This window comes from Oryctolagus cuniculus, chromosome 3 (genome assembly GCF_051225735.1).
Source record: "Oryctolagus cuniculus isolate XC-2025 breed Fujian yellow rabbit chromosome 3, ASM5122573v1, whole genome shotgun sequence".
Taxonomy (NCBI): Eukaryota; Metazoa; Chordata; class Mammalia; order Lagomorpha; family Leporidae; genus Oryctolagus; species Oryctolagus cuniculus.
Genome location: NC_142869.1, coordinates 18,045,414 through 18,056,895, shown reverse-complemented (window position 1 = coordinate 18,056,895; position 11,482 = coordinate 18,045,414). Strand labels below are relative to the sequence as shown.

The window sequence follows — 11,482 nt, the reverse complement described above, 5'->3', positions numbered from 1 at the left end:
GGAACTTAGGAGACTTGGCCTAGACTGCATAAATAGTAAGTGGTAGAGCATGAATTCCAACCCAGGTCCATAATCTTAACTACAATGGGACACAGGATCTTGGAGACTGAAAGCTGTATTCTCAAGGGTGGGGGCCATTTGGAAATTAATGCTTTTTACTCTCCGAATAAGTCTGCTCAGCTGGAATTGAAGATTTTGTGTTTGAATCAAGTGACAACCAATAAGAAATTCAGAAATATCATAAATGACAAAAATTATTGAAAAGAGACAACGAGATTCCAGGTTTGTATACGGCAACTACTTTATTATATTCAAATGCAAACTCTTTGCATTTAGTTTGCTATTTTACAATTTTACAAACTAGGTATAAAAGACCATAAATAAATGACATAAGTTATGTGTACCTAAAGTTCATGAAGGGAAGAAAAATACCTGGACAAATTAAAACAAAATAGAAAATCTATGTCTAACTCAAGAGATAGCTCAAATTTTGGAACATGTATGAACCAAACAAATGCTCTGTTAATTTCTTTTTCAGTATGAACTAAATTATAATATGCCTTATACATTCTGATTTTAACCACAGTCCTTGCATATTCCAACATACTTGGAGTGATACAAAAAAATAAATGCACTCTTCAGTGTGTATTGATGCTTGATGTTGCTTGGACAATGTTAAATAAGTGAAAATATTGCTTCTAGAATTTTCCTTTACGGGTCAAAATTTAAGTGTCTTCAGACAAATATTGAGGCTCTACGTGTGTATGGATTAATACACATATCCTTCACAGATTGAATACATGGTCTCAGAACACACACACCAGCAGTGTAGTGAGCACAATCTTTCTTTAAAATAATAACTTTTTTAAACACACCAGAACATTTCATTCTTAGGATTGCCAAAAAATAAGTTGGGGCCAGTAGACACATGGTGAAGCTACTTGATTCGGTGCAGGAGAACAGCTTCAAGCTGCTTAGTAGAAGATCTGAGTATGATCTGGTAATCTAGCTCACTTGGTTGGCTCATGGGCTAGTTACAGACCCTGAAGTTGGCCTCCTACCCCTGACTCTGGGAAAGATGATCTGCTTGGAGATTCAACCTCTTTTCTTTATACATATTTTTTAGGCATTAATGCATAGGCACATCCCTTTAAAAATATATTAAGGTCCCCCAAAAGGGGTGAATGAACTTTGTCATTTGGGCATAGTTACGAGAATACAATGCCACACACCCTGTCAGAATGTAATAAATATTTATTGATGATTTTCTCTACTTACTCAACAATACATGACTCAGAATTGTTTTTTTCCCCATTTTTCCCTGATTTGATGTTATAGCTTATTTAAATGGCCATAGTTTCTGCAACCACAGCTTAGGCAGCCACTTAGATTATGGAAAATGGCAGTATGTTGGCTGGAGTTTGGTACACAGATCATTTCAATACTGAAATCTTCACACTACAGAACTCAGATTCTAGAAGGCTGATATACTTTTGAGGGTTACAGGAGTTCACTGCATATTAGTTACAGAACTTTCCATGTAACTTGGGATCCTGAAATTACTTGAGGCCATTCCATCCCAACTACATAAACCCCAAGAGTCACTGGCATGTATTTTTCTGTGACATTGGGAGACAAAGTATTAATCCAGGACACATTATCTCAAAGCTGACACACATATCCACGTTCATCTCCAAAAAGTATATGAATTGCATATATTTGTTCGCATTCAACAAGTCCATTTATGCAGGAAAACAAAGGCTACTTGTACTCCATATGGGGTTACCAAACAAATTCCATCCCCTTCTCTGTCTCCATCAAGAAACTGGTGATTCAGATGAGTTCAATCAGAATTCATGATTTTGATGACGGGTTGCCACCTGGATGGATTTATATTCTAAAATTACTTCCACCATTAAGGTGAAATTGCCTCTGTCCAAAGCTGTGGAATTACTTATTAAGGTTAGTGTGGCAGCTACAAAATATACTTATAGATACAGACTATTTAACACTTCTGGGTTGTCTTTCCAAGGGGACAGGCATGGTCTCCAGGCCTACTATACCACGTGGCTCTTCATCTTGGAATTGGTAAGAAACCAGAACTCTCCAGGTGTAGCATTCCACAATATTCACAGGCAGTTCTAAGCATGAGGTTATAATTGCACACACGCACACACACACGCGCGTACACACACACTCACACCTATGTACACACATCAAAAGAGATAGTCAGCTCATATTTAGTCTAGGAAAAAAATATATTTATATCACTGCAATGGCACACCCTGGGTAAAATGTTACTTCAGCAATGCATATCATAGGCAGCTCATGGAACTGGCTTTGTTTTGTGTGGTGGCACCTGACCTGGTGTCCATGAAACCTGTAGCCTTTGGTCACTAGCTGCCACCCCAATGCAGCAGTGACGTACAGGAATGAACTATGGAAATACATATAAATAAAACCACAAGGAGTTCGGGAACAAGGGCTCTGCAGAGCTGGTGCTGCAAGACAGTACATTCCTCAGTGCAACTGGAGAACAGATGCTGAACCTTCAACGTTTGCTGTTTCTTTCACTGGGAACAAGGAGTTGAGAATCATACACTTATTCTTCTCAGGTGTAGGTGCTGGTCATCAGTGTCTTTGCCCCAGAACTGATGAAACATGTCCAGGAGGAACTGAGGAGGGTGTGTTCTGTTTTCTTCCATGGGCTTTGTAATCAACAGGAAGGGCTGTGAGGCCAAGACAGAAGAATCTACTCCCTGCAGAAAACAAGAACAAGACTTCAGACAAAATACCAATTGATATTGCCAGCCAATTGTTAACCAATATTGCTAGAAAGAACTCAGGTTCCTAGATGTTGGTATGTCTCAGTGAAAGCAGTTCAGGAGAGAGATCACCAATTCTTAACTTTCCTCCCCCGAAAAATAATAAATATACAAACAAACAAAACAGTTTACAAATCTGAATCCGACACTATTTTTATTCCTATCACATGGGTAGGCAGTTAAAACACAGAGGCTGAGGAATCTGCCAAAAGTCACACATTCTGAAATAGAGAAGCTGGGATTAGAACTCTCCAAGTTTGAGTCTACACTCATGATGCTGAGGTCTCTCTTTGAAATGAAAATCCTGAATTTGTTTTGTTTCACAATCCAACGATAGTCAACAATTATTGAAAATCACGAAAACTAAAAGATAAAAAGCACTAGGTGTGTCTCTTAAAAGGAAAGTAACCTCTAGGAGCTTAGAGTCTCTAACTTAGAGAAGGATCCATACAATCTGCATGTGAATAGACAGGCAAGCGACTTCCTGGGCTCAAACCTCCCCTGCCACAAGTGATCAGCCATAACCTAGAGTCCTAGACCATGGTCTAGAAATCAGCAAGACTGGCACAAAACAAGGGGATCACTGTGCCTCCTCATTGTCTTCTCATTTATCAACTAATCAACTTAAGCAAAAAGAAGCAATTTCCCTTCTTTTGTTTGTGACAAATGACCTTTGTGATTGCTTCCCGGACTCTGTCTCCCTCCACAGGGGCCACGTTTAGCCACTGGTGGCACCAAGTGATTAAGACCAAAAGGCATCTTTACGGATGATTTTGCTTATTTTATCAAACCAATTACTTGCATGTGCGTGTGTTTATTATTTAGAGAATAATAAAATTTAAATTGATTGCGGTAAATGACCACATTTCTACTTGTAGAAAACATTTTAATTTATTTGGAAGAGAAAGAAATAAAAATTTCTCATAAATTATCCTGATAGAAATTTTTTAACAATATAAAATGAGAGATGTGGGTTGGGGGTAATTACAGTCTCTTCAAGGAACCACTTGTCAGCACTAATGCTGTTCATTTTGACAATTAACAAAAAATGAAAGATCACATTACTTTTTCCAAAGATTTCCTCTCTAGAAATAAGCAAATCTTTCAAATGTAGTTTTTGAAACCTGATTGTGCAGGCATTTCATTAGGTAGGCATGTATTTAGATGAAAGATGAGGAAAATATGAAAATGACCTTAAAATCCTAGAGTATATAACCAACACTTGCGGACAGGTCAACTTTTTGATGTTTTGTTTTTGCTACTAGAAACGCTATACTTAGAAGAAAAAAAAAAGTGATCTCACAAACGTATTTATACTCCTTCAGTCGGCCAAACTCCTTCTTCACTTAATGCCTGAATATAAATACATATTACATAGATATATGAATAATACTAAGTGGGCCATTTTGGGATTTGAAAATGATTGGATGCTTGAAGTGAGAAATGTGGTCATGTGAATGTTTTTTATCAAGTTGACGCCAGAATAAGGTAAGCCCTTTCTTCTCCTTTAAACTTAAGCAACTCCTTAATCATGGGAAATTTCTTGAATTCCCAGGCCAAAGCATGAGATCACAAGTTAAAATTTATATGGCTACATCAACACAGAATTTTTCCTACAGTCATGAAGGTATGTCTTTACCATCCAGTGCCTTCATTGCAATGGAGTTTTACGTCTGTGTGCCATTGTCTTTCCAATTATAAGTTTCATAAATGTTATGGCTTGATACTACATGTTTGTCTTACAGGAATAATTTGTTAGGTCTACCACCTTCTGTATAGTTACCCCCAAACTCTCATAAATCCTTTTAGTGTGAAGAAGCGTCATTCGTGTGGCCCTCTGCCATTGAACTTCATTTCACCCTGATCTGATGCATTAGGATACAACATTTGGGATCACAAATGAAAGATGGATGAGTAACACTTGGGCTGGCGTGGTGGAAGATTACACCTGTGGAGCACACTGCGTTTTACATCAGAGTGCTTCACATACACTTAGCGCAACACTGTGTGTTAGCAAAGGTGTTATTTTTGAGATATCATTATCTTTAATTTACAGGTGGAGGAACAGAGTTGTAAAAAACAAACTGGTGCAAATTTCTCTGTGTCAACATTTCAGTTGCTTTTGAATCCATATTTGTCCAGATGCCAGAGTCAGGCTCCACACCCTGGGAAACAATGCAGCATTTCTATTGTTCTCACATTTCTCTGAGTGGAGATCATAAACACTTTTACTGTTACTGAGCATAATTTTAGGCACTTAGAAAGTAGTTTTTCCTGTTTACACTGACCTTGACTCTGCTACATGAGTATACTAAAACTGGTAAGATTCAGTGGTATTTGAAAGAGATAAAATTTCATATCCCACCACTCCTTTAATCCTCACCTGATATTGCGTTTATGGCAATACCTGTTGAGCTGTAACAAGGGGACTCCAACATAGTGCATAATGTTAGCTTGTTAGGATACTTTAGAATTGACAACTCTTTCTCTAGAACCGTTCTGCTTTGAATACGTTCAATGAGTAGAAAAATACCTGAAGTCTTAAGTGGTTAACTTTAAGAAAGCCAAACTTAATTATTCAACATGTAAAAGGTAATGTTCTGATATAACTTAAAATAGAATGCCATGATGCTCTCTTATTGGAGACTGAAAACAAAATACTCCATAGTTCTGCTGAAGGAAACAATATTAATAATTTTTAAAACAGCAAGCAAAACTTACATTTGTCAACTTTAATATGTGCATATCCCTTAACACCTAGACTTCAGCAAAAGTGCAGATAAAACAAAAAACTGTAAGTCATTTTAAAAACAAATTTTACATGCCTTGCGAACAGAAAAGCTTTTACAACCAATGTTGCAAAAAAGGTTTTTACTAAAGTGTCATGATTTGACAGCATCAAATTTAGCATTCCTTGCTCTGTAAGAAAGAGCTTTCAGGATAAAACAAAAGAAAAAAAGGTCATTAAAATCAGTCAAGCTCTTGTTTAAAGATGATAAAAATGGAAGAGTTAAAAAGAAGAAAAAAATGTTCAAACTTTCTGAGTCTAAAGTTAGGCCCTTTGTCTCTAGGAATAAATAAAATCATTTAATTCAATTGTTTCAGGAAGAAAATTCACAGACCAAATAGAGACTTTGGGCTTATGGTCAGAAAGCACATTTTTAAACAGGTCACAAATGAAGAATTCAAAGTGAGTTCCGAGTCTCACCACTGACATTTTGTTAAATCCTCTTTGGTCCCTTTTGTCTACTACAGGACAGAAAATGAGACTGATGGAAGGGACTTCCCAATCAAAACAAACTCTGCAAAGCACACAGGGCATGTGACCCCACAAGATTAGGCAGCATGTTCCTGAGGTTACTCCATTGCCCCCAGAAAATGCTAAGCACATGTGGCATGACTGAAAGGCACCAAAGGACAAGAGCAACCCATCCTCCAAACCTGACCTCATCTAACCCACGTTTCACTTTTTCCTGGGAGAACAGCAGAGGAGCCATACTGCTATTTTAACTCCTCTCCTGTCATTAGGAAAGGGCTGTCGAGGCTGGCATCCTGGCTCAGCGGGTTAAGCTGAGGCCTTTAGATGCTGGCATCCCATATGAACATTGATTTGTGTCCCAGCGGCTCCACCTCTAATCCAGTACCCTGCTAATGTGCCTTAGAAAGCAGCAGAAGGTGGCCCAAGTACTTGGGCCCTTGAGACCTGTGTGGGAGACCCAGATGGAGTTCCAGGCTCCTGGCTTCAGCCTGGCCCAACCCTGGTTGTTGTGGCCACTTGGAGAGTGAACCAGCAGATGGAAGATCTCTGTATCTCTCCTCTTTTCCCTTTAACTCCACCTTTCAAATAAATAACCTTAAAAAAAAAAAAAAAGGACTGAAATCCTGAAACAAAAAACCGAAACTACCCAGTAGATATCATAGAATAATGTTCCGTGTTCCAAATGAGATCAAGTTTGCAAGAAGAAATAATTCATTGAAAAAATATTCACTCTTGGTTCTTCTGACTCACCTTGCAGGTGAAGGGTTCCATCTCCAAAGCAGGGAAGCGTGGAGGTTCCCCATCCAAGATTGTCACAGCCCACTATCCATAAGGTAGTTACGATAAGTTTGTAGAGTCCCAAAACAAGACTTTATATGGCACAGCCTCAGGCCCAAAGAAAACAAGCCTCATTTGTCCAGTTAGGAGTTTACAGGGCTTGGGTTTCTGTGTATATATCTTTAAGATGCATTTCTGTTTCTTCCTAACCCCGCCTGTCACAGCAATCCACCAGGTGGCCCGGGCACTGAACAGGCCACATGGAGGAGGAGCCACGCATGCTATTTCCACCCAGGTTCTTTTCCACGGTATGAGCCAAGCCTTCAAAGCTACAGCCAAGTCCTTCAGCAATGTTGCTGGGCAAGGTCTTCATTCCAGTGAAAGAGAGATGACTGTAATTTATGCCACAAACAGAACTGACGGTTGTAATTCCAAATGCAGAGAGGATCAAGAGCATCTCCGAGCAGCTCAGTGTCTGGCAGCAAAGACAGCATCAGAACCGGGAGGCAGTGCCCTATTTATATAGGTCCATGTATTTTACAGACGGATGATGGACAGAAGCACTTCTGAGAAACAATTTGTTCCAGGTCTGATTCCAATGACTGCCTGTCATTTCTGTAAGCCCCACAGTCTCAGCAATCTGTACACCAAGCAATGCTGCAGATTTTTTTTTTCCTTTAATTTCAGAGGGCGAAGACGAAGTAAAAAAAGTGCAGTTCTTCAATTAAAGTGCATGGATGAGGTAAACTAATTTCAAGAGTTTTGAGTTTGTTCAGTACTGGCTCAGACAGGAACCATTCTGCCATGCATCTGCTGCATTTGGGTCCGCATCGCCTGGACACTGCTCAAGATCTTATTCTGGTGGGTGATAGCTGTGATGCCAATTCTTGACAGGTCACTGTACAGAGGGTGAAAAAAAGAGGGGCAGACAAAGTCAGGAGGGCTGAGTATGGCTTTTTCCCAGCTGCATGCAGACACACATTTGAATCAGCCACAATTAATACAGCACAACAAGGCAGGTGTATTACAATGTTTACTAAAGCAATTTAATGCAACAATGTAGGCACTTCATAGAGTCTGTGTAAAATTACACTCAATCAAAATGAGAGGCATTCCAGTTTTTTGTTTGTTTGTTTAAATGAGTAGGATGATTATGCAGCTCAAAGCAAAAAAGAAAAATACTATTAAATCTAGATTTACCCTTTCGTGTTACATCGCTGAGTACTTACTCCTGGTTCATGTGCACCACAGCCTCTAGTGTGGTATAACCAGCAGCTGTGAAGTTATCCTTATACCGGTCCATTTTAATGGCCTGCAGCCAATCGCCCACTGATACCACGGCAGAGAATTCAGGGGAGCTTGGATCCAACAAGGCAGTGTTTGGTCTAGAAAGGGAACAAGTATGTATAAAGAGACAGGAGCTATCAGTAAGACTCATAAGTTAGCTGGCCTGGACTAAGCAAGGAACTTAAGCCAAGAGAAGGTCTTACGTGGAATAATCATCACCAAATGTAACTTTGTGACATTTTTCATTCTTCATTTCATAAAGCTGCTAATCATGTGTCAATCACCCAACCTGCTTTTAATGTCACGTCCTGCATTTGTTTTACGTGGCCCTCTTAACGTGTTAATGCTCATAGTGTGTCCTTCAGTATCTAGTCTGGGGTAAAGATTGGGGAGCCCTTGTGGATAAAAACTGTTCAATCTTTGGGGGAAAGAATCTGTTCCTTGCTAGCACCGAATATTACAGACGTTGGCTCAGCAACTATGGAAACCCTACTGAAGTATGAGTAAAGAAAACCGCGAGCTTGCAACCTGCCAGACTTGATGGAAGCAGAGAAAACAGTGGACGTTCAAATCTCGCATGCTTCCAGCCAGGTCTGCAGGCAGGCTCAGTGCATTCAAACAAACTTGGGACAGCAGGGAGTTAATCCCCTCTTTAATCAACCCATGCCTGACCAGCACGTGTGCCAAGACTGGCAGAAAGAAGGGCCACTTTGATCACTGTTTGGATTGTGGAATGTGCTTCTCGTATTCCCTTGCTAGGGTTCCTAAATAATGGCTGCAGCAAATTCAAAGCACTTCTTATTAACCTATTTATTAGTTTACTCATTTCCTAGGCCAGGTGTTTTACATTAGGTCACTACCAAGAGTGACTATAGACAGGAATTCTATCATATTCATGATATTAATTATATGATAAATTATTTACTTACAGAAAATACATATCAAGATAATTATAGTCATCTTCATTAAATGATTTAATAATCAGAAGGTAGACTTCCATCGGGGTATTTTACACCACCTTTATAATTACCTGTGTAGCAACACCGGTACTTTAAGTTATATTTTCTCAAACTTCCCCTTTCCCTTAAAAAATCACAGAATGTGTCTGGTTTTAAGATTTTGATCTGATTTTCATCCTGAGTTATGTTTGAATACATTTAAATGAGAATTATATTACTAGTGATTTCAGCCAAAAATTATTTTCATATAAAAACAAAATTAAGTGAATGTAAAGCCTTGATTAATTTTGTAAGAGAAGATTTAATTCAATTCCAGTTTAAATTCTTATTTACATTGTTTTAATTTGCATTATTTCATTTTACATAAGTATTTTAATAAATATTTGCTTTAATGAACAGTTTGTGTCCAAATGGTAGCTTGTCTTTGTGACCTTTCTTTTGTGCTGGTCATTCCTTTTTTTTTTTTGGACAGGCAGAGTGGACAGTGAGAGAGAGAGACAGAGAGAAAGGTCTTCCTTTGCCGTTGGTTCACCCTCCAATGGCCGCTGCGGCTGGCGCGCTGCGGCCGGTGCATTGCGCTGATCCGATGGCAGGAGCCAGGTACTTATCCTGGTCTCCCATGGGGTGCAGGGCCCAAGTACTTGGGCCATCCTCCACTGCACTCCCGGGCCATAGCAGAGAGCTGGCCTGGAAGAGGGGCAACTGGGACAGAATCCGGCGCCCCGACCGGGACTAGAACCCGGTGTGCCGGCGCCGCAAGGCAGAGGATTAGCCTAGTGAGCCAATGGCGCCGGCCCTGTGCTGGTCATTCCTATCAAGTCCAATTTTCTGAGTAAAAATCTTCATATGTTTACAGTAAAAATCATCAACTTTCAATTTCTGTCTCAATTTTAAGACAATAGCAAATATCACCATGTGGCATTTTAGACATCCAATTGTGTATTAGATGTACAGCAAGAATATCTGTTTTTAGACAAAGACTAATAGAGTGCATTCCCTTCTAGCTGCAACTCAGGAGCATTAACAGAGCAAGATGTAGGCTCTGAGTACCTGAAACAAGGTCACAATGACCTTGGCATGAAAATACCTTCATTCGCTATCAATTAACTCTAAGGGTCATCCTCAACCTTGTTCTGAAAGTCTGAGTGCTCTTTGTGGAGAACACTGTGACATTTGCCTAATTCTGCATTGAATCACATACCAGGTTAAACCACATCCTATCATCAGCAAGCACTAATAAGCATCAAAGTTATGTTAGTGTCATCAATGGGAAAATAAGAAATAAGAGAATATCCAATAATTTAATTTGCGTTACACTTTGGTACAAAGCAGACGTTATGTAGTATTAGTGGGTGAACAGCATATGCTATTCCATACCTAAGTATTCACTTTAGGACCCTCAAACAAGATACATGGCTCTGGAGCTGAAATCGAAAAGGAGGCAGAGGTTTACTTAGGAACTGAAGAAGCTCACAGGACTTGGCAAGGAGGCCCTGTCCTCATCTGTTTCACCCTCGTGGAGAAGAGAAGAGCAAAACACAGCCCAAACTGTTAGGACATGCTTGTTTTTTTTCAATTCACACAATTACCAAGTGGCAGTGATAAGATATGAATTCACCCCTTTTCAATGTTATTTTTTAAAAGAACACCACTGGTTAGTGGTTAGTGTAAGCTGACTTAGAATGCTAACATTTCATAGCGGAGTGCAGAGTTTGAATTCTGGCTGCTCTGTGTGTCTGATTCAGCTTCCTGCTAGTGCATCTGTGAGGCAGTGGATAATGACTCCAGTACTTGGGTTTCAGCCACCCACATGGGAGACCCAGATGGAGTTCCTGGCTCCTGGCTCCTGGCTCTGGCCTGGGCTAGCCTTGGGTGTTGCTGGCATTTGGGGAGTGAACCAGCAGTTGGATGATATCTCTATCTCTCTATTTCCCTTTGTCTCCCCCGCTCTGTCATTCTACCTTTCAAATAAGTAAGTAAATAAATCTTTTTAAGCTTTTTTATACACTGGTCAACGATAGGGACTGGAAAGAGCCTGGAGGGGAATGGAGGGCATTTCTGGTGTCTACATTCTTTCTGTCATATATTGCAAGAATGAGCACAATCCTTCTTCTGTTCTAGGATTTTAAAAATGTATTTATTTAATTTTAGTGAAATATTTGGGGGGAGGGAAGGAGAGAGAGAGAGAGATCTCACTGACTGATACACTCTCCAAAGACATTCAACAGCTGGGACTGGGACAGGCTGAAACCAGGAGCCAGAACGCCAGTCCTGGTCTCTTAACATGGGTTGCAGGGACCCACGTACTTGAACATCACCTGCTGCCACTCAATGTGTGCATTAGCAGGAATCTGGAACAGAACAAGGATTTGAAG

The 11,482-nt window shown here is 39.9% G+C and overlaps 1 protein-coding gene across 2 annotated transcripts in view; it reads right to left on the bottom strand.

Moving 5' to 3' along the window:
* Window positions 1-283: 283 nt before the first annotated feature.
* EPHA4 (EPH receptor A4) overlaps window positions 284-11,482 on the bottom strand; it is a 157,856-nt gene continuing 146,657 nt past the window's right edge. The window contains exons 16-18 of one of the 2 annotated variants that reach the window (XM_002712496.6): window positions 8,091-8,246; window positions 6,835-7,759; window positions 284-2,759 (exon numbers count right to left, since the gene is read on the bottom strand). In XM_002712496.6, the coding sequence (XP_002712542.1) occupies window positions 7,645-7,759; window positions 8,091-8,246 (271 nt within the window). In that variant the 3' untranslated portion in view covers window positions 284-2,759; window positions 6,835-7,644. Of the gene's footprint in view, window positions 2,760-6,834; window positions 7,760-8,061; window positions 8,247-11,482 lie in introns of both variants that reach the window. The other variant, XM_008259229.5, reaches the window with a different exon arrangement.